This window comes from Erythrolamprus reginae, chromosome 2 (genome assembly GCF_031021105.1).
Source record: "Erythrolamprus reginae isolate rEryReg1 chromosome 2, rEryReg1.hap1, whole genome shotgun sequence".
In the NCBI taxonomy this organism is placed as follows: Eukaryota; Metazoa; Chordata; class Lepidosauria; order Squamata; family Dipsadidae; genus Erythrolamprus; species Erythrolamprus reginae.
In genome coordinates, this window is record NC_091951.1 from 177,248,188 (window position 1) to 177,272,469 (window position 24,282).

The 24,282-nt window shown below is 39.8% G+C and overlaps 1 protein-coding gene across 1 annotated transcript; it reads left to right on the plus strand.

Annotated features, from left to right (window-relative positions):
* Nucleotides 1-216: 216 nt before the first annotated feature.
* LOC139161417 (transmembrane protease serine 12-like) lies at nucleotides 217-23,391 on the plus strand. Its single transcript, XM_070740514.1, has 5 exons — nucleotides 217-313; nucleotides 5,565-5,766; nucleotides 11,846-12,111; nucleotides 15,374-15,516; nucleotides 23,155-23,391. Exons 1-5 carry the CDS (start codon nucleotides 217-219, stop codon nucleotides 23,386-23,388), a joined length of 942 nt encoding a protein of 313 aa, XP_070596615.1. The 3' UTR covers nucleotides 23,389-23,391.
* The last annotated feature ends 891 nt before the right edge of the window (nucleotides 23,392-24,282 follow it).

Consider the following 24,282-nt stretch of genomic DNA (forward strand, 5'->3'; position numbering starts at 1 on the left):
ATTTCAGTCGGGAAGTTCGGTGACCGTTTGGAAAGCAAGTCCCCCACCTTCCCCCTCTCGCTGGCCTTGCATGCCCCTATCTTCCCCAGGGCAGCGCCTTAGCCAGTGGCTCCCCGCGAAGAGAACCGTGACCCTCGCGCCACCTGACCCTTAGCGGCCCTAGCCTGAGGGAGAACACGCGCAACGTCTGCCGACGTTTTGCTCCCTGGATGGACGATGAGTCGCAACTTTGGTCCCGCCGCCTTTTCCTTTTGGGCTTTGCTTGTGCTGTCCAGGGAAGCCTGGCCCAAAGTCTCCCTGAATGATAACGACGGTGAGACGTGGCCTGGCAGGCCGTCGAGCTCGGCGGTTGATCGCCAACGTGATGCTCAGGACGGGTAGCTTAATAGATCAACGGGGGGGGGGGGGTTGGGGGGGGAGGATCACCGGAACGTGCGGGAATTCTTCGCCAAAGGCGCTCAAGGTCCAAGGCCGTTGTCGGAAACTTCTCCTCGGCGGGTGCTTCCTAAAAGAAGGCGTCTCCCGGGCTACCCCACTGTCATTTATGCGACAGGGGCGGTCCGCAAAAGGCCCACCCGCGATTGCATAAGTAGGGGCGAGAGTAGGGGCGCCTCAGGGCTATGCTGGTGTTTACTCCGCGAGCAGTTGCATTCCGACAATGCCGGAGTTACATTTATCAACGGTATAGCAATTAGGTTGTGGCCGTGTGAACCTCTCCCTTTTTAAAATAAGAGTTAGAGTGTCCAGGCATGTCCTCTGACGTTTCCTTGTCTGCCCGTATCCATGAATTTCTGTGCTGGTATCTACTCGAAAACAAATACTTATAATTTACCTGTTTCCAGCTTTTGGGGAAATATATGTAATTTACGCCATCGCAACTGGACTGGGAAGCTCAGAAGCTAAGAAATAACAGAAGAGGCTAATGTTATTTGTAATTTACATGCTAAACTGCCTGGCGTGTTATCAGTTCTTAAAATAATGAGTCTTAAATCATTGCTCACACCTGAATGCATTTTGGGATCGTTATTTAGATTTTATACTTCATTTACCCAAGAGTTGGAACATGGATAAAGATGGAACTAAATTCAAATATTTATGTGCGGTGTAGTTGGTTTTCAGCTACATTTCACATTCACCCAGTTAATTCTGGTGTATTTTTTCCTGTGCAACCCACTCAACCATAAATTAACTACAGAGGCTGACTTTGTAGAAGTAGGCTAAGATAAAATTGACTACTAAATATATGGTCCAGTCATACAACCTAAATGGGTGTGATTCAGTTCTGCAAATCTCACTCATTTCATCTTTCTTATAGAGTGTGGTTTCTATTTTTTTTAAAAATAAATTTTATTAATTTTCATAAAATGGACAGACACACATACATTTAACATAAAAAGTGGGGTTGTATTTCCCCCGCTTATCTCAAAAGTATAAATTTGAATACAGAAAAAAGAATGCATATTTAAATATAATTCATTATTATAAATATTAAGAAATAATTTGTTAAACTTCTCATTAACATTTTTCATATTTAAACTAATTCTAATATAAATTCAAAATTCTTCTCATAATAATTCTTCATATATAAACCAATTCTGATATACTTCTAAAACAAACTTATTCTAGCTAATTCTATTATAACACATAAATCATACCTTAACCGAAACAATTTACTCATTTATTTATTTATTTATCTTAACCTTCTACTGTTTCTTCTTATTTATCCATATATAAACTTTGTTCCATGTTTCATAAAATTCCATATCTTCTTGATCATTTAAGCGTCTTGTCATCATATCCATTTCAGCGCAATCTAATATTTTTGTGATAACTTCTTCTTCTTTGGGGATATCCTCCCCTTTCCAGTTTTGCGCAAATATTATCCTAGCCGCAGTTAAAATATTTATAACTAGATATAAAATTTCTTTCTTATAAGTTTGGTTGGTAATTCCTAATAAATAGAATTCCGGGATTATTTCTATATCCTGCTTTACTATTTCTTTTATTATTTTTTCTATCATTTTCCAGTAGATTCTAGCTTTGCTACATGTCCACCATTGATGGTAATAGGACCCTATTTCCTTCTTACATTTCCAACATAACGGAGAAGTTTTGGGGAACATTTTTGCTATCCTGTTTGGTGGCAGATGCCACCTATAAAACATTTTAATTTGGTTTTCTTTTAGAGATACTGATTTAGTCATTTTCCAATTGTAGATCCAGACTTTCTCCCATGTGTCTATATCTATTTCTTTTCCAATATTTTTGCACCAACTTATCATGTTATCCTTTAAAGTCAAATCTATGTTTTTGTGGGCAATCAAATATTTATAAACTTTTCCTATTGTTTTAATTTGATTGATGGTTATTAAATTACCTAATAGGTTTTTATTCTTATTAAAAACATAAAGCATACTATCTTTCTGGTATCTAGATCGAATCTGTGCATAGTGCTACCAATCAATTGTTATCCCTTCTTCTTGTAGATTAGTTCTAGATTTTAATTTCATTTGATCATTTAATAGGTCCTTATATCTTATTATTCTCATTTGGGTGTATTATTGCTTCTAAGGGGGCCACCCATTCAGAGACAGTCAAAAAATGGTTTTTTCTTACGTCTTTCCAGACTTCCAAGAGATATTTTCTTAATGTATGTCTTTTAAAATATGAGTGATTTTTATCCTTATCGTACCATATAAAGGCATGCCAGCCAAGCATGAGATCATGTCCTTCTAAATTCAATGTTCTTTTATCCTCTAATGTTATCCAATCTCTAATTCACGTTAGGGCGGCTGCCTGATAATATAATTTCCAATTAGGAAGTGCAAATCCTCCCCTTTCTTTAATATCTTCCAAAATATTTATCTTTATTCTTGCCTTTTTTCCTTGCCATAAGAATTTTTTAACTATCGTTGTTAGGTTTTTTTTAAAAATTCCCCCTGGATTTATTGGAATCACCTGAAACAAAAACAAAATTTTAGGCAAAATATTCATCTTAATTGTGGCAACTCTTCCCAAAAAGGATATTTTTAAGTTATTCCAAATTTCTAAATCTTTTTTAATTTCCATCATTAGTTTTATATAACTATCATTTTTTAATGTTATTGTTTTAGATGTTATCCATATTCCCAAATATTTAACCTTTTTAGCTATTTGTATTCAGGAAATGCATTCTAATTTTCTTTCTTGTACTTTACTCATGTTTTTTGTTATAAATTGTGTTTTACTCTTATTTATTTTTAAACCTGCTACTTTTCCATATTGTTCTATTGTCTGAATTAGTATTGGGACTGTTGTTATCGGATCTTCAATTATAAAATCAGATCGTCTGCAAATGCTTGGACTTTATATGCCTCCTTTCCGACATTCAAACCTTTTATTTTTGGATCTACCCTTATTTTTATCAGTAGAGTTTCTAAAGACAAAATAAATAATAAAGGTGATATGGGACAATCTTGTCGAACTCCTTTGTTTATTTCAAATGCTTCCAATTGTTCATTATTTAATATAATTTTAGTTGTTTGTTTTGAGTATTCTAATTTAATTAATTAATTAAATTAATTAAATCAATTGTTTTGAGTATTCTAATTTAATTAATTAATTAAATTAATTAATTAATTAATCTAATTTTCTTTCTTGTACTTTACTCATGTTTTTTGTTATAAATTGTGTTTTACTCTTATTTATTTTTAAACCTGCTACTTTTCCATATTGTTCTATTGTCTGAATTAGTATTGGGACTGTTGTTATCGGATCTTCAATTATAAAAGTCAGATCGTCTGCAAATGCTTGGACTTTATATGCCTCCTTTCCGACATTCAAACCTTTTATTTTTGGATCTACCCTTATTTTTATCAGTAGAGTTTCTAAAGACAAAATAAATAATAAAGGTGATAGGGGACAATTTTGTCGAACTCCTTTGTTTATTTCAAATGCTTCCAATTGTTCATTATTTAATATAATTTTAGTTGTTTGTTTTGAGTAAATAGCATCTATTAAATTTACAAATTTAGGACCAAATCTCATTTTATTTAGTTGCATTTTTATAAATGTCCAATTAACGTTGTCAAAGGCTTTTTTGGCATCCAAAAACATTAATGATAGTGATTTTTCAGGATGCTGTTCATAATATTCTACCGTATTAATAATCATTCTAAGATTATTTTTGATCTGTCTGCCTGATAAGAAGCCATTCTGATCTTGATGAATTATCCCATTTAAAATCCTTTTTAATCTATCTGCATATATTGCAGTAAATATTTTATAGTCAACATTTAGTAATGATATAGGTCTATAATTTTTAATTTTTTCTTTTGCTGTTCCTGATTTATGAATTAAAGTTATTAAAGATTCTGACCATGATTTCGGGATTCTACCGTCTAGTCTACATTCATTAAAAATTTCTAACATGTTATTTATTATTATTTCACTTTCTATTTTGTACCATTCTGCCGGTATGGCATCTGGTCCAGTTGCTTTATTATTTTTTTGCTTTTTGATAATTGTAAGAAGTTCTTCAGTTGTTATTGGTCCTTCCATATTTGCCTGTTGCTCTTCCGTTAATTGTGGTAATTCAGTATGTTCTCAATATTTAAAGACTTCATCCTCACTAATATTCTCTTTTTTATATAATTCTTTAAAAAAAATTGTACTATATTTGCTTTTTCTTCTGTATTATGTTTTATTATACCATCTTTATCTTCTAGTTTTTAAATTATTTTTGATTGTCTCTGTTTCCTAAGTTTATATGCGAGCCATCTTCCTGGCTTATTAGCATGTTCAAAGTAGTGTTGTTTAACTCTTTTTATTTTTTCCGCTATTTGGTTTTGGTCTATCAATCTGATTTTATGTTTAATTACATCAATTTTTCCTTTTAACTCCCTATTCTTTGTATTTTGTTGCGATAAAGTTTCTAATTGTTTTAATTCATTTATTAATCTTTCATATTTTATTTGTTTTTCTTTGTTTTGTTTTGCCGTGTAGGAAATCGTTAATCCTCTTATGTATACTTTGGTTGTGTCCCATAAATTTTGTGGAGTAGTGTCTAAGTTTTTATTAATTTCAAAAAATATCTTTAATTCTTTCTCGATCCAGTCCTTGTATTTTTTTTCTTTCAAAATATTTCTATTCATCTGCCAATTTAAGCATTTTTTATTATTTTTTATGTAAACTACTAGAGGATTATGATCTGCCCATGTGTTTACATCTATTTCCACCTCTTTTATTTATTCTGCAGTTATTTTTGGAGCCCATACCATATCTATTCTTGTCCAAATTTTGTGGGGGTTAGAATAAAAGGTATATTGTCTCTTTTGGGGATATCTTTCCCTCCAGATATCATTCAGTAATAATTCTGTTTTCATTTTTTGAAAAGTAGTAGATAATTTTAAAAAAAAATCTTTTTACTATTTTTCTTTCCCCGAGTGATCTAATTGTCTATTTACGATGGCGTTAAAATCTCCAATTATCAACATAGTGTGGTTTCTAAAATACTGCTTTAAATACATTGTTACTAGATGAATGACATTTCTTACATCGCTTACCTATTTTTCTTTGATTTCTAGTCTGTGGAGAAAGGCCTCTTATGAAAAATTCAACGATGCAAACTCGAATTGTAGGTGGACGGGATGCTATGCCAGGAGCATGGCCTTGGCAAATTAATCTTCAGGTTTATGAAGCTGGTAAAGGATATCTCCCTATGTGTGGTGGATCTTTAATTAATACAAGCATAGTGTTGACGGCAGCACACTGCTTTAAGATATCAGAGTATGTATCTTTCCGTTCTAATACTTCTTCTTCAATTTAGGAGTAATAAATCCACTGACTTAAGAAGTATGGACCAAACATATGATTATGTATGAAAAATGGAGATTTAGCATGCCTTTCGTAGCTTTCCTAGAGAATTGAGTTTTGAAGCAGATGTAGTTTCATAGTAGTTGAGCTTCTGTGGTGCAGTGGTTAGAATGCAGTACTGCAGGGTACTTCTGCTGATCACTGGCTGCCAGTAGTTTGGCAGTTCGGGTCTCACCAGCTCATGGTTGATTCAGCCTTCCCTCCTGAGGGTCCAGATTTTTGGGGGCAATATGCTGACTCCGTAAACCACTTAGGGCAGTGGTTCTCAACCTGGGGGTCGGGACCCCTTTGGGGGTCGAACAACCATTTCACAGGGCTCACCTGAGACCATGGGAGAAGACAATTTTCCCATGCTAGGAGGTAAAGCTTCTATTCTGGCATCTTGGAAAATATTTTTATAATACTACCAATCAGGCATTTACAATGGGGGGAGGGGTGTCCCTCTGAACTTCAGGGCAATCAGCTTAAAATTCTTTTGGGAGAATTGGGGCTAGACTTATAGTTATGGGTCACCACCAATGTTCCCTCTAATTTTTTTTCGGTGTGGGTGGAAAAGTATAGTGTCTGAGGACTTTAACACGTTTTTTGCTGATAAAATCGCTCGGATCCGAGCTGACCTCGACTCCAATTGTAAAACAGAGTCGACTGACAACGAATCAGTCGAGATGACTGGGGCTAAACGTCTTTGTCCATCTGTCTGGGGGGAGTTTGACTTGGTGACACCTGATAAAGTGGACAAGGCCATTGGAGCTGTGAGCTCCGCCACCTGTTTACTGGACCCGTGTCCCTCTTGGTTGGTTTCGGCCAGTCGAGAGGTGACACGGAGCTGGGCCCAGGAGATTGTCAACGCCTCCTTGGGGAGGGGGTCCTTTCCGGCCCTTTATAAGGAGGCACTTGTGCACCCCCTCCTCAAGAAGCCTTCCCTGGACCCAGCCGTGCTTAATAACTACCGTCCAGTCTCCAACCTTCCCTTTATGGGGAAGGTTGTTGAGAAGGTGGTGGCGCTCCAACTCCAGCAGTCCTTGGAAGAAGCCGATTATCTAGGTCCTCAGCAGTCTGGATTCAGGCCCGGCTACAGCACGGAAACTGCTTTGGTCGCATTGATGGATGATCTCTGGCGGGCCCGGGACAGGGGCTTGTCCTCTGTCCTGGTGCTTCTTGACCTCTCAGCGGCTTTCGATACCATTGACCATGGTATCCTTCTGCGCCGACTGGAGGGGTTGGGAGTGAGAGGCACTGTCCTTCAGTGGTTCTCCTACCTCTCCGGTCGGTCGCAGTCGGTGTTAGTGGGGGGGCAGAGGTCGACCTCTAGGTTTCTCCCTTGTGGGGTGCCTCAGGGGTCAGTCCTCTCCCCCCTGCTATTTAACATCTACATGAAACCGCTGGGTGAGATCATCCAAGGGCATGGGGTGAGGTATCATCAATACGCCGATGATACCCAGCTATACATCTCCACCCCATGTCCAGTCAGCGAAGCAGTGGAAGTGATGTGCCGGTGCCTGGAGGCTGTTGGGGCCTGGATGGGTGTCAACAAACTCAAACTCAACCCAGACAAGACGGAGTGGCTGTGGGTCTTGCCTCCCAAGGACAATTCCATCTGTCCGTCCATCACCCTGGGGGGAGAATCATTGACCCCCTCAGAGAGGGTTCGCAACTTGGGCGTCCTCGATCCACATTAGAGAAACATCTTTCAGCTGTGGCGAGGGGGGCGTTCACCCAGGTTCGCCTGGTGCATCAGTTGCGACCCTATTTGGACCGGGAGTCACTGCTCACAGTCACTCATGCCCTCATCACCTCGAGGCTCTCTACATGGGGCTACCTTTGAAAAGTGTTCGGAAACTTCAGATCGTGCAGAATGCAGCTGCGAGAGCAATCATGGGCTTCCCTAAATATGCCCATGTCACACCAACACTCCGCAGTCTGCATTGGTTGCCGATCAGTTTCCGGTCACAATTCAAAGTGTTGGTTATGACCTATAAAGCCCTTCATGGCACCGGACCAGATTACCTCAGGGACCGCCTTCTGCCGCACGAATCCCAGTGGCCATTTAGGTCCCACAGAGTGGGTCTTCTCCGGGTCCCATCAACTAAACAATGCCACTTGGCGGGACCCAGGGGAAGAGCCTTCTCTGTGGCGGCCCCATCCCTCTGGAACCAACTCCCCCCAGAGATCAGAATTGCCCCCACCCTCCTTGCCTTTCGTAAGCTACTTAAAACCCACCTCTGCCGCCAGGCATGGGGGAATTAAGACTTTTTTCTCCCCCTAGGCCGTCACAACTGTATATATGGTATGCTTGTATGTATGTTTGGTTTTTATATATTAAGGGGTTTTAAATTTGCTTTTAGTATTGGATTTTATTGTACATTGTTTATGATTGTTCTTAGCCGCCCTGAGTTTTCGGAGAGGGGCGGCATATAAATCCAATAAAACTTGAAACTTGAAACTGAGCGGCAGTCCCCTTGGGACTGAGCGGCATAAAAATAAGTAAGTAAGTAAATCAATAAATAAATAAATCCCTTCTTTTTTATTAAAAGAAATTAATAATTTAAAAAAACCAAAATCCATTACTATTAAAACTAAAACAACTAGCAAAACCAAAAACATAACTATTAATAAAAACAGGTAAGGGCTGGGGGTTTTCCCCTGTTATTTAAGTGCTTTTACCATATGCTTTAAATCAAGAGTCACTTCTCTCTCTGTTTCTCTCTCTTTCCTGTCATTCTCTGCCTCAATTATTTTCTCATTTCTCTTTTTTCTTCCCTTTTTTCTATCATTTCTCTCTGTCTCTCTTCCTTCCACTCTTCTCTCTCTCTCTCTCACTCTCTTCCTTCCTCTCTCATCTCTCTCTCTTTCTTTATTTCTTTCTCTCTCCCCCCTCTTGCTCTCTCTCTCTTTTTCTCACTTTCTCTCTCTTGTTTTCTTTCTCTGTCTCTCTCTTGCTTTCTCTCTCACTCTTTCTCTCTTGTTCTCTCTCTCTTGCTATCTCTTTCTCTCCCCCCCGCTCTTTTTCTCTCTCTTTCTCACTTTCTCTCCTGTTTTCTTTCTCTCTCTCTCTCTCTTGCTTTCTCTCCGTTCTTCCCACAGCGGAGACTGGCAAAAGTGATTTTCAATGTCGGGTGCGCGCGCTCCCCATCCCCCTACCAGCCCGCTCGGAACATTCGCCGGTTTTTCTTATTTTGAATGTTCCGGGCGGGCTGGCAGGGGGATGGGGAGCGCGTGCACCCGTGCGCCCGACATTGAAAATCACTTTCGCCGGTCTCCACTGTGAGAACACCTGCCTTGCCTCTCCTGCAGCCCCTCGCTCAGAGCCCGGGACGAAAGCGCTCTCGGCGAAGGGAGTGCGAGAGCGGCAGGGCGGGCATTCCCGCTGCGGGAGGAGCTGCGCCCCAAGGCGGGAAGCGGAGGAGAAAGAGAGGCGGATCGGGCGGGTGGGCGGCAGCAGCGAGAAGCCAGGGGCGCGAGGGGGTCAGAGGGGGGCGGCCACGGCTCCGTGTGCGCCCTTGGAAAAGGATGCGTGGGGGGGCGTTTTGAGGTGCGCACGTTTTGAGGTGTGCGCGTTTTGAGGTGCGCTTTAAGGTGTGCGCGCGCAGGCATGCGCACCTTACAGGGAACAGTGGTCACCACAACATGACAAACTGTATTAAGGGGTCGCGGCATTAGAAAGATTGAGGACCACTAATTTAGAGAGAGCTGTAAAGCACTGTGAAGCAGTACATAAATCTAACTGCTATATTTATTTATTAAGGATCTAATAAAGAAGAATATTTGTCAAGGATCACACAAATAGTGTAGAGAGGGATTTTGATGTTTTCAATATATTTGTTTAATTATTTGCCCTGAAGCTTTTTCATATCCAATCCTAAGTAATAAAAGACTCATATTCAGAGCTATCAGGACCAAACCTAATTATTTTAATGCTAAATAGTTGTGTTTAAAAAATAAGAGGAAAATATTTGTTAATTGTTATGAGCCACTTGAGAAGACAAATCTTTTAGTTTATTTGTTCAAACATGGCAAATTATTTCAAATTTCATTCATCCAATTTCTTGTAGAAATTTTTTAAATGTGTTTCTTATTCAATCATCCTCAAAGCTTCTTGAACAACACTCAGCCCTCAGACCACTGACAGGGATTTTTCATTCTCTGTCATCTCTTTTTCACTGGCAGAATGGAACGTCATTTGAGTGACCCTAGTGATTTATGTAAGACTTAATTTTTCATCATTTCCGAGATTACCTTATACATCTTTTTTACTGTTAATGTGGTCAAAATGTGACAAAAAAATATAAAGCTGGGCTGTGAAAAAAGCAATAGGTTCGCCATGCTGTCTTCTCCACTTACTTCCCCACCATTGTTTTCTAAATCTAATGGATGGGTCCATGCCTACGTACATACAGCTAGCTGAAGGATGCATGTGTAACACTGTTAGAACATTAAGAGTTGGAAGGATTTTTAGGGTCACCTAAACCAAGCCCCCTCCTAAGTGCAAAATCCACTAAAGCATCTTTGGTGGATAACCATCTGGACCCTCTGAAGATCTCTAAAAAAGAAAAACTTACCCATGTGACACCTTGTTCTAATGGCTGCGGGGTTGTAGAATTAAGTAATGCACAATCATTTTTCTGTAGGTTAAACATATTTAAATCCTGTTGCCATTCATCATAGGACTTGGTTTCCAGATCTTTCATCATATTGGTGGCCTTGTGAATTTGGTCCAATTTGTCTGTGGCCTTTTTAAACAGTAGCATTCCAGTATTGTAAATACATTCTCAGAATAGTTGAGTGAAGCAAATATGGTCCATGATCTAAAGTCTGCTCCAAAGTATCATTTGCTTTTTTAGAGACTAAATCACACCCCTAACTTATGGTTAACTTGTGGTCCATGAGGACACTAAAAAGTTCCTTTTATATGTGTTATTTATTTTTTAAATTTATATGAACATACAGAGATAGGTATTTCACAGATGACAAATATGATATCCAGAGAAATACATACAAAAAAAATCTACTTATTCCACCTACAGAAAACCATATACCCTAGCATACCAGAACAAAAGCGCAATGTATAACAAGATGTGGAAAAGAAATAAAGAAGATATCTCACTCTCTGCCCCAACCTTTACAATTAAAAACATTTTCCTTATCACCATTACTTCTGCTACAGAATTCTCCCTACCAGCCTCAGCTTATCTTTCTTCTGGGTACCTAGGCATGTTTCAAACAGTACATTTTGTGCATCCAAATCTATTAAAATAGAGTTCAAAGACACTTTTATTTTAAAGATTTATTGCATTTTGTTCTTTACTGAGTGTATAATTAAACATTAAAAATACTGGAAACATTAAAAATACTGGAAAGGACACTTTGAGTGTCCTTGTCAATACTTGTAGAAACTCATTAAACCTGGTCTATGGTCATATTAATGATTTGTTTAGTTTTGATATAGAACCATGATGGCGAACCTATGGCCCTCTCTGCTGCCACACCAGGTCAGATATCCATAGTGTTTCTTTCATGAGCTTCTGTTTCCCTGCAAACGATGAAACTGAAGCTCATGAAAGAAAAATCACTTATCTCTTACCGCACTCCTGGTGTTGGGATGCCCCACCTCCTGCCAGCCAGCTGGTCTTTGGGTCTGCACATGCATGGGCATGTTTGTGCATGCATGTGTCCGTGTGCACATGTGTTCATTTTTCAGTTTGGCCATGAGCATGCACACAGTTTGGGCGTTCTGTCTAAAACTGAGTGGAGGGATAGTGTTTGTGTGTGTGTAGAGAAATAATACTTTTTAAATTGGTGTTATTTTCTGTACTGATCATTGTTTTAGCCACATAATCAAATTTTAATCAGGATCTGTAATTAACGATGTATTGTTTACACGGAATGGACTAAAAAAACAATGTCTGTATCATAGACGTTATCAAGTAGCAATGTAATAATGTAATGTAATAATAAGAACAATAATCCCTAGAGAAGTTTTGTTCTTTCCTAGGGACCCAGCCCTTTGGACGGTTGTAATTGGTTTGCATCAAATTGGTAAAGATTACTCTCATACAATAAGGCGTCGGATTAAAGCTATCCATATACATCCTAATTTTGTGAAAGAGACCTATGACAATGATATTGCCGTGATAATATTAGTCAGATCTATCAAATTCAATGACTATGTTCACCCGATCTGCTTACCAACCACAAATCTTTCGATAAATGAAGAGGCCCCCTGTTACATAACTGGATGGGGTTATAAAAGAGAAAAAGGTACTTTTCTATTATTCCTGTGATATTTATATAAAGACAATGTACAAACATCAGATTAAAAATTACTGTGCAACAAAAACAGTTAAAACTAACAACAGACAAAAAAAGTAAACATATCTTACTGTATTCATAATTCTTTTGATTCTCTTTTTAAGTACTAGGAATATTAAGTTTCTGGCAAACATATTTGCTGTTACTATACACTATTCATGGCATTTCATATGTTTGTAAGAAAACTAGGCTGGATTTTGTATTTCAGAGAATGCTGAAAATCTTAGATAATGAAATTAAATATTTACAAATATAGGGCACAAAAGGGCTATTTTTATTTTGGCACTGGGCCTCTATATGTCTTGAATTTGAATTTATATGCAGGTAGATAAACATGTAGAAGCAACTTTTGCTGTTTGTCCCCTTTTTTCATACTTCCCTCTCCAAATGTTGAACAAGAAAACCTGCGGTAGAGGGAAAAGAACTCTAATTAACAGGAGATTGGATTTGGAGGACTTTCTGCCTGAACTGGAAAGGCCACTTCAATTTCCTGTGACTTACAAATGAAATCATGCAGCTTTCTTTGCAGCAGTAGAGCAGTAGTTTGCCATTGCCTATTTTTTTAAGCCAGCATTAATTACTACAGGAAAGCCCTTGGTTAATTTGTTCAACAATTGGTTGAATTTGAAGTTACAATGGCACTGAACAAGTGTTATTTACAACTTATCTTAAAGATTCTGGCGGTCCCAGAACTCCCATAGTCGTATGATTGCAATCTGGACGCTTGGCAACTGGCTTGCATTTAAGAGGGTTATAACTGTTCACTCCTCATTTTCTCTTCCATCCAGCAGCAGCCAATTACCTGCCTGGCAGCCTACTTGCAAGTTGTCTGGGTCTTGCAACTTCCTAATGGATTCCCACTAACTTTAGTTGCTGGAAGCTGGCAGGAAATTATAAGGAGTGAAAATTGCATATTGACTTAATTCATGATCTTGGCTTAACAGCTATAAGAGGAATTGAAGAGATCACTGCCTCTCAGTGATGTCTTCTGCTACCTAGATTACTTAGTGGTGAAAATTCTGGACCCAATTGCCTTTGTAACTTTAGAACTACAGTATCTGTATACCCAACTGACTCTCATTAAGTTTACTAATGCTGCCATTTACTCAAGCGCTTTGCAAATTACAGTTTACTTAATTCAGCATCATCTCCCATACAGGATTTTGGAATAGATAATATGCTGAGAGCTTCAGCAAACGACAACATGTGGATCACATTGTCTGAGCTCAGAAGCTAAGCAAGATACCCAAATGAAAGGTTTTCAAGAACTAGTACTTGTGCTGTAGGCTAGCTAGAGTGGGAAATTTAAAAATGTCTTAAGAAGAAGGAAGTAGGAAACTGGTTTTGTACTGTTGCATTTGCTTTTTTAATCCTACAAGCTAAAAAGAACTGCCTATTTAGAATGTTGATGAATCTGGCTATGTCTACCTTTCAGCATTTGAAACTGAAAAACAACCATCAAAAGATTTCACTAATGTTTAGTCCGGTAAAGATTAAGATTCACTAACCAAGCCAAGTACCTTCAGCACCAAGAATAGGACACTTTTTTATTTATTTATTTATTTATTCTTTGTCCAATATACAATACATATGGAAGAGAATATACATTGAGTAATATATATAAAGATAGAAAGTAAAAAAGAAGAGAAGTAGATGGGAGGGAGAGAATATATATGATATATATATATATATATATATATATATAATATAGATAGATAGATAGATGATAGATAGATAGATAGATAGATAGATAGATAGATAGATAGATAGATAGATAGATAAGGAGAGAATATATATGATATATCTTTATAATCTTTATAATTTGCAGCATTTCTGTTAAAATGACAGTGAAGCAAATATAGTATGGTATAGCTAAATTAATGATTTTAAACAATTTATTTCATTACACCCTATCCCCTTAGTTTTCCATTTCATATTTCCTCCCCATCCATCAGGCGTCCATTCTGCAACAAAAAAACATGCTTGATTACTCTCTCAACCCAGTTTCATTTTTTCTGGATATAATTTGTCTGGATTTTGTAGAGTTTATTGGCCCCTATATTGAAACCCCTTTAGTCCTCAACTTTGAGAGGGCAAATAACACTGAAACTGATTTATGATAAAAATCTAACCACCACCATCACTAAACATAAAACTGCCCTTAAACTATTTTTAGTAAAAAATAATAAGAAAGGAAGTATGTTCACCAATTTAGCAGATTGCAGTATTTCTAAAACTTTAATTTTTTTTTTTTAAAGTCAAACTTCAAGGGGCACTAGGTTTGAAGGAATTCAGGTATACAGTCTTAGCTTGATTTTAAAGACTTGGATACAGCTACTATTTTTCAGTATTCCAAGATTTTGGTTATTTTTTCTGCATCCAGCAGAAGAAAGAATTACCTTGAGAAATCCTTAAACATAAAGTGATGTTTTCCTCATCAGAATTAGAATTTTACATGGAAGAAATCCCACTACAATTTAAGCTTCATTGCCTATATTTAATAGCTAGTTAATATTTAATTCTTAATTATTTTTCTTATACACCTTTTAGACAACTCTGCCTACTACTTCAAGGTTGAAGCAGATACTAAAATTTCTTGCCAAGCCCAATTAAAATGCAGAATTTTTTAGTATATATCACTGTGTTAAATATGTTCACTGCCTTGATTTTTTTTGGTAAAAATAATAAAGACAGGAGACAAATAAGTGAATAAAGATACTTAATGTCATAACTACAAGAGTAAAATAAATCTTTTAAAAACCTAGTCTAAAGCTGGGGAGTAATTTGACCCTGATTTTGTGAATTCCTTATTCTTTCTTATTGAATTTAGCCATGATGACTGCACAAGTAAGACTGAGCACAAAAATGAATTCATAAAAATACATCCTAAACCATTACAAACTAATGACAAAAGGACAACAAAGGCTTTAAGTTGTAACAATTCATGAAAATAGAAATAAAATAATAAAAAGAACAAAAATCTTAACAGCACTTGCTGTTCTATTCAATGTTAGATTGTTGGATGCCAAACAAAATTAGACACAACTCCCAATATACTAGAATGAATCTTGAAGAATATTTTTACCAGCAGTATACTTTCTAGAGTGTTAAGTGTAATGTAAGCTTAGTAATCAGAAAGGCTTACCGGTAGTTGTCTTCAATAATGACTGATTTGTTTCACAATGTCATGATGTGTTACATTTTTTTACAGGTGATATAAGTATAATATTACAAGAAGCTCAAATAAAAATTATTCCACGTAAAAGGTGTAATAAATTAACCTGGTATAATCAATCAATTACATTGAATATGATCTGTGCTGGCTTTCCATATGGAGGCATTGATAGCTGCCAGGTAAAAATAAGATAATTTTAGTTTAGATTATGTTGGCAAAGCTTGAAGTGCAGGTGTTTGGACAATATATTTTAATTACTCTTTGTTACATATTACTACAATTTATGTATAGCCTGTTATTCCTTACTTCATGTTTCCTTATTATCTAGGCCCATGATGGCAAACCATTTTTGGTTCACGTGCAAAAAGTGTGGGTGTGGGTGTCTAGCATATGTGCATGTGCCCATGTACCACTTTTCCCCCCCACGCATGCACTACCCCCTGCGCATGCACACAGGCCTTTCTGAAGCCTGCTAGGCAGTGGTGCCTTCCTACCAGTGTGGTCTGGAGAGCCACACATTTTTTGTGAATTTTTTCCTGTGTCTACGTGTCGGAAGAAGCCTTCTGCCCCCCCCCCCCATCTTAATGCTGACCTTTATTCTTCGTCCAAAGCCCAGCTGAGGGCTTCTTCCAAACGGAGACGCTGTGGAGGAAAATCGCCAAAAATCAGTGGGTTCATACTTACGTGGCACTCTGGACCACACTAGTATGAACCCACCACTGCTGGTAGGTGGGGGAAAAATGCCCAAATGGGCAAAAAGGAAGTTCGTTTTTTCAAACTTCCAGTTTGTTTGGGGGATTTCTTTGCCTCTGGGGCTTCAGGGAAGCTTCACTGAAGCGTCTGGAGGACCAAACGGCCTTTTCCAAGCCCTAAAATCAGCTGGCCAGTGCACGCATGCACGCTGGAGCTGAAACATCGAAACGTCTCACATGCCCTCCCATAGGGCTCCGTGTGCCACCTGTGTCATGTGTGACATAGGTTCGCCATCATGGATCTAGGCCAGTGATGGTGAACCTATGACATGGGTGCCATAGATGGCACGCGGAGCAATATTTGCAGGTATGCAAGCTGTTGATCTAGCTCAGCTCCAATATGCATGCGTGTGCCAGCCAGCTGATTTTTGGCTCACACAGAGGCTCTAGGGGGGATGGGGTGAACATTTTTACCCTCCCCCAGCTCCAGGAAAGCCTTTGGAGACAGGAACATGATCCTACTGGGCCCACCAGAAGTTGGGAAGCACTCTGTTTCTGGCCTCAAGAGGGCCTGTGGGGGGGGCGGGGGGCACGGGGGAGTTGTTTTCGCCCTCTCCAGGCATTGAATTATGGATGTGGGTACTCACACACCCACAATAGTGCGTGGACATTCTCTTTCGATGTCTAAGGGATAAAAGGTTCACCATCACTGATCTAGGCTATTATAGGCGGCTTATAAATCTAATTAAATTAAATTAAATTTCTCTTAGTAGATTCCCCATAATATCATATTTTTGGAGTATATAAGATGCATCTTTTTACCCCAAAAAAGAGGATGAAAACCTGGGTGCATCTTATATACTGAATGTAGCCCCCTCCCCCAGATCCCACACCCTTTGGTCTCTGCCTCCAAGCAATTTACCTCCTTGCAGCAAATAGTGGAGAGCCTGATTAGCAAAAGCAAGTGATTATCAGCCTCCTGACCTACAGCTGATTCAGCACAGGCAGGCCAGATATTAGAACTGAAAGTGAAACTAGCTGCACGGAGTCAAATTGCTGGGAGCTGGGCTGCAATGTTGGACTTCTGGAACTGCAAGGAGGTAAATCAATAACTATAAATGTCTATAGAATGCTCAAATTATTAGTAGTATTGGGCGAACCCATCGATGTTCGCCAAACCCTAACTCTTCTGGCCCCGCCCTCCCATATTCCGTCAAAGCAGCCCATGGCTGCCTGTCTCCTTTTATTTCTTACTGAAAAGGCTCGGACACCGCAGCTGTGCCTCCTTTAATTTCTTTTGCCACCACGCGCGCGATCATGTCAGTTTCCCCGTGAAAAAGCACAAGATGGAGTCGGCGCTGGAGCAGCTCAAGCAACGAGTCTGCGGAGAGGGGCGGCATACAAATTTAATAAATAAAATAAATAAATAAACACACCACCATGGTGGCTGATGACCGTGGTGGCTGAGCCTGTTCTGTAAGAAATAAAAGGAGACAGGTGGCCGCGGACTGCTTTGGTGGAAAACGGGAGGGCAGGGCCTACATCAACGCAGCAGCTCCCCGGCCTTGGATGCCCTCTGCTTGCGCTTCCCCCCCCCCCCCCCGGCAAGAAGGTGGGCTGCCCGGGGTTGATGGCATTTCCCCGCCTCAGGAACGGCACTACAAGCAAAAGGAGGCGGGGAATCCCATTTGCTTGCCACCCCTGCTGGGATTTTATTTATTTATTATTTATTTATTATTTATTATTTAGATTTGTATGCCGCCCCTCTCCGCAGACTCGGGGCGGCTCACAGCAAAATACGGGTCGGGGCTTTGACAATCTGACCGGCTGGCCAGAGCTCTCCCCTCCTTCCCCCATCGCCCGCTTGATGCAGCCTGACACCTCCCCCCCCAGCGCTTCAGGATCCCAGCCGACAGGTTCAAATGGGCGATGGACGGGAGGGGGGGGAGGGCTCTGGATGGCCGGTCGTCCCTTCAGCGCACAAGACGGCCACAAACACCACCACCCCACCACCGCCGTTGCCCCCTCCAGGTGATCTCAGCCTGGCTGCTGTCCCCATCCACCTGTGGCTTTATTTTCTCCTCAACTCCACCGTTTTTGCCCTGGCCAGGAAGGATTCTCTGTGACATCAAAGCCCCAACCCGGGAATCCCAGCAGGGGCGGAAAGCAAATGGGATTCCCCGCCTCCTTTTCCTTGCGCCATTCCCGAGGCGGGGAAATCCCATCAACCCCAGGCAGCCCACCTTTTTGATGGGGGGGGGGGGGAAACAAAGCCCAAGCAGAGGGCATCCAAGGCGTTGGAGCTGCTGCATATATCGGGGTGGGTATTTTGGGCTCAGAGGTGGCACGGCTCTCCCCCCCGTTGCACCCATTGCCCAGGGCAGCCTTAGCTCACCCGGGCGCTCTTTGGAGAGGGGCGGGTTCTATGTTGACATAGGCCCCGCACTCCCATCTTCCGCCAAAGCAGCCCGCAGCCACCTGTCTCCTTTTATTTCTTACGGAAAAGGCTTGGCCACCACCGTCATCGGCCACCATGGTGGTGTGTTGCTTGAGCTGCTCCAGCGCCGACTCCATCTTGTGCTTTTTCACGGGGGGAATTGACATGGTCGCGTGCGTGGTGGCGAAAGAAATTAAAGGAGGAGGCGTGGCTGCGGCGTCCCAGCCTTTTCCGTAAAAATAAAAGGAGACAGGCGGCCGTGGGCTGCTTTGGCAGAAGATGGGAGGGCGAGGCTTACGTCAACACAGAACTCGCCCCCCTCCCTTTCCAAAGAGCACCAGGTGAGCTAAGGCTGCCCTGGGCAATGGGCGCAACAGGCGATTGGTGCAGACTTTGGTTTTGTTTCCTGCTCAGCAGCTAATCAGTATTACTCTGGGTTGTAGGACGAGCAAGGTGGTGTCGTGGCCTTAACTTCCTTATTTATTTAGTCCAACCTTGGCAACTTTTAAGACTTGTGGACTTCAACTCCCAGAATTCCTCAGCCAGCCAACCTTGGCCACTTTAAGACTTTGTGGACTTCAACTCCCAGAGTTCCTCAGCCAGCTTCGCTGAGTCAGAGCCCTCCCTACCTCCACCTCCCGCCCACCTCGGTGTTCGAGCGAACACCGAACCTGAACACGGAGTTTGTAAAAAGTCCAGGTTTGGTATGCCGAACACCGCAAAGTTCTGCACGGACCCGAACTATGCAAGTTTGGTTTGCCCAACACTAATTATTAGACTTAATTTTTAAAGACTGCTTTATTATTGTTCTAGATCAGTGATGGCGAACCTTTTTTTCCTTGGGTGCCGAAAGAGCGTGTGCACTCGCTATCATGCAGCACGAGTGCCCACACCCATAATTCAATGCCTGGAGAGGGCAAAAACAGCCCCCCAGAGGCCCTCTGGAGTCTGGAAATGGCCTGTTTCCCAACTTCTGGTGGGCCCATTAGGCTCATGTTTCACCCTCCCCAGGTTCTGAAGACTTCCCTGGAGCCGAGAGAGGGTAAAAACACCTTGCCCCATCCCCTTGGAGACTCTTGGAAGCCAAAAATGCTCTCCAAGAGCCTCTGTGCGAACCACAAATCAACTGGCTGGCACACAAGCGCACATTGGAGCTGAGCTAGGGCAACAGCTCATGTGCCCGCAGATATGGCTCCACGTGTCACCTTTGGCACCCATGCCATAGGTTCGCCATCACTGTTCTAGACAACTGAACAAAATGAAGAAGCTTTTTAAAATAAATGCTTGATCTGAAGAGGCCCAGTGATATTGTATCTTCTTTTAAATAGCAGAAAATACTTTCAGAAAGCCACATCCATTTTAAAGATCTGTTAAAGTATAGTCTGAAATGTAACAATGTCCCATTTTAGTATTAAAATAAGTCAGCTGAGTTAAACCCTGACTTAGTCATGTTTGGAGTAGATATATTTAAATAATTGGTAGGAGTTAGTGTACAGTGATCCCCCGATTATCGTGAGGGTTCCGTTCCGAGACCCCTCGCGATAATCGATAACTCGCGATGTAGCGGCACGGAAGTAAAAACACCATCTGCGCATGCGCGTCCTGTTTTCCATGGCCGCACATGCGCAGATGGTGGAGTTTGCGTGTGGGCGGCGGGGAAGACCCCTTCGGCCGCCCAACAGCTGATCTGCTCCGCAGCGCGGCAGCAGCGAGGAGTCGAAGATGGGGTTTCCCCGTTGCCCAGGCAAAGGGGAAACCCCAAGATCGCTTGCCGCTTGCCCGTTCGCCCGCCCGCCCGGCTGCTCGCTTGCAGCGCGGCAGCAGCGAGGAGCCGAAGATGGGGTTTCCCCGTTGCCCAGGCAAAGGGGAAACCCCAAGATCGCTTGCCGCTTGCCCGTTCGCCCGCCCGCCCGGCTGCTCGCTTGCAGCGCGGCAGCAGCAAGGAGCCGAAGATGGGGTTTCCCCGTTGCCCAGGCAACGGGGAAACACCATCTTCGGCTCCTCGCTGCTGCCGCGCTGCCGAGCAGATCAGCTGGTGGGCGGCCGAAGGAACCTTCCCTGGGTGCCGCCCGCCGCTCGAGAGCAAGAGGGGGAGAGATAGAGAAAGAGAGAGAAGGAAAGAAAGAGATGAGAGAGGGAGGAAGAGAGTGTGAGAGAGGAAGAAGCAAGATAGAGAAAGAGAGAGAGAAAGAAAGATGAGAAAGGAAGGGAGTGACGTCATCGGGTGGAAAAATCGCGATATAGCGATTCACAATGATCGGGATCGCGAAACTCGGGGGATCACTGTAATTACATTTAAGAAATCTCTGGCATTAATATACTGCCAAATATACACTGCTCAAAAAAAAATAAAGGGAACACTCAAATAACACATCCTTGATCTGAATGAATGAAATGATATCATTGAATTCTTTGTTCTGTACAAAGTTGAATGTGCTGACAACATTTATTTATTAATCAGATTTGTATGCTGCCCCTCTCCGCAGACTCGTGAAATGTGAAATGTATTGTCAATCAGTGTTGCTTCCTAAGTGGACAGTTTGATTTCACAGATGTCTGATTTACTTGGAGTTATATTGTGTTGTTTAAGTGTTCCCTTTATTTTTTTGAGCAGTATATATTTCTCCAATTCTTTGCTATTTCTTTGGGTCAGACATACATGCACAGAAATACACAGCAAACAGTGTATATCATCTGTACTGTTTTCTGTTTGCTGGGAGGCAAATTGCTGGGAGGCAGAAGCCTTTTTTCCTTCTTTTTCTCCCCCAAAACTAAGGTGTGTCTTATACTCTGGTGCATCTTATACTACAAAAAATACAGTAGTTTAATCAATAGTCATTAACTTGTGTAGTTAATAAACAAAGTTAAGCTTCTACTTATACTTTTGGAGGAATGGGATTTGGAGAAATGACTGAATTGACTTCTTCAATATCCATATTTATTGCTGATTTGAAAAATGAACTTATGACTTAATAAATCTGATTATTAGAAAAAATAGATAAAAGCTAAATAGAATAATTTTGTATTTTTATTTATATTGTAAAAAATGGAACTTACTTTCTATTTCTACTTATTCCTTTTGTACTTTTGGCCTTTTCTTTGTTGTTTGTTCTAAGTTTGCATTCATTTTTATTTTTGTTTAAAATTCTTAATAGAAGGTTTCATACCTTTTAGGATTTTAGGAGCACATTTAGGCAATATCCTCTCTTTTCCTTACTCAGAGAGGTTCCAAGAATCCAGTCTACTCATTGGTTCCTTAGTGGTTTGACTTTTGCAGAGCTACCTTCAGTTCAGTAATTTATCTTGGGAGGTTCAGATGTAGTCTCTGCATTATATTGGCAATTAATAAAGCATCACTTTCAAATATGTGGTAACCTATCTCCTATATTATTGTGTTTACAGAATAAATATACAGGAATGGGTTGCTGTTACCTTGCTCTAGAGTAGATATTAAAAGTTGTTCTCTAAACGGGATAGCTACCCTCACACCTGCAGAATCCTATTTTAACTCAGACCCACTGAAACTTGTTCTTTATTTTCCCACTGTCTTTTCTACCTTACCAGCATGATAAGTCCATCATTAACTTGTATTCCCAGCAGGGTCAATAGAGCTATGCTATACTCCTGTAAAAAATGGGAATTCTCTCGGTGGAATTCTTATTCGATATAAAACAACTTAAATGGGTTTTTTTTGAAGATGCAGTATTCAGCAAAGACATGCTAAAGACAAAGACTTTTTAAAAAGAAATATGTAAAATTTTATTACAAATGGTTATTTTTCTTCCACTGTTTTTAAAGTACATAATTGAAGAATGAGAATAATCTTCCTCTCAGGAAAAATGTAAAAGACAATTAGCTCAGCCAAATGACCTGCAAAAAAATAAAGGCAGTGAGAAGCCATTTTTATATTTAATATACATGGATATTTTTTATATTTTATCTACATGGATCCATATGAGTCATCAGGTAGATTAATTAAAAGTGAATTAATATAAGAAGAGGGCTATCCAGAAAGATTAATCAAGTCAAAATACAATTCAAAATTCCTGAAAAATCCTGAATTTTCCTCTGTTGTTACAATTTCTTTTCTTTTTTTCATCAGTATCAATTAGTGAAAAATGAACCTGATTTAAAATGAAATTGACATAATACCTTAATATAACTTCCTTGCCTGGTGGGATATAATTTTGCTTTTTCAAGATCAATCAAATAAACTCCAATTTTGTACTATGTGAAACAGTTATGGTTTAATTTAGTTAATTCTTGAATAATTGCTGCTTTTACAGAGTACTAGCAAGCTTTATAGGAAAATTAGAATTTTTTTCCCCATTCTGTTTATTTCAACGATTTACCTAACTCCAAAATACGCAATTTGAAAATAAAATGATTTGACTTCATTATCTACGTATAAAATCCTTTCTTACGTTAACTAAAACTGGATGATAGATTATGTATCAATATAGTTTGATTTTGGGTCAAGCCCACTAAGCAAGTAGCTGATTTTCCAAGAAATTATATCCAGTTGGATACTACTTTGTGTATTACCAAACCAGAGTTAGATTGTTCAGGTTTTTCAGATTTATTTTTCTCAGAAACCAGTACTGTATCTACTTTTGACAATGGATAAATTGTTGCTTCATAAAAATAAATATATATATTAAACATATTATGTACTTTTCCTGTTCCAGGGAGACAGCGGCGGTCCTCTGGCATGCTACCTTCCAACTGCAAAGTTTTATTTGATAGGAATTACCAGCTTTGGTCATGGTTGTGGTCGCCAAAGATTTCCAGGAGTTTATGCTAAGACAATTAATTATATACGTTGGATAAACAAGTATTTACGAAGTAAAAATGTAACACTGGAACTTCATTGCCTTTTGATCTTTTTAATTGTGTGGTGGACAGTCTTCAACATTCTGTAAAATGGCAGCTTTCTTCTGTTTTATGCAGAAAACTTGCACTGCTCTTTAAATGTTTTTAGTTCCTGGGAACAAGTATCATTATCAACATTTGTTTTTTAAAAATGTCCATACAATTTAATTCTGCCTTCCATAATAGTCACATTAAAATAATGATCTATAAGTTTAATAATAAACATTTTTTTCAAAATTGTATCAGGTGTGTTCATGGTCATTGTCTAACATGACTATAAACCAAGATGCACCAAACACAGTTACCTTTCCACTGATCCTATTTATCTATTTTATTTGCGTGTTTTCAAACTACATAATCCATTTAATTTATGTCTAGCATGAATAGCTCATTAAGTAAGTTTTATATATAAAAACCTTTTGGCTTTTATCAGATCCTGGGTCAATGTGATCTTAAAACAACTTAAGAGTCCCTGCAGGATTTGATGTCCAGGAATCCTCCATTTGAAGAGATTACCTGGACCATCAATAGCCTGGATAATAAATATTAAAGTAATAAATTTGTCTTCCATTTATTACTTGGAACTTTAGGGTTCATTAGTAAACTTTTATTTTTATTTTTTTTTAAATAGTTTATTGAGTTTCAAAAGTTAAAAGGGGAAAGGGGGATCCAAAAGGTCAAAAGGAAAGAAGGAACATAAAAATATAATTACATATTAGTGCAGTATGTCTTAAACCAGGGGTCCCCAAACTTTTTACACAGGGGGCCAGTTCACTGTCCCTCAGACTGTTGGAGGGCCGGACTATAAAAAAAAACTATGAGCAAATCCCTATGCACACTGCACATACCTTATTTTAATGTAAAAAACAAAATGGGAACGTACTATTTGGGGGGGGGGGGAAAGAAGTCTGAGATTCATATATGTTTATGTTTTGTTTTTAATT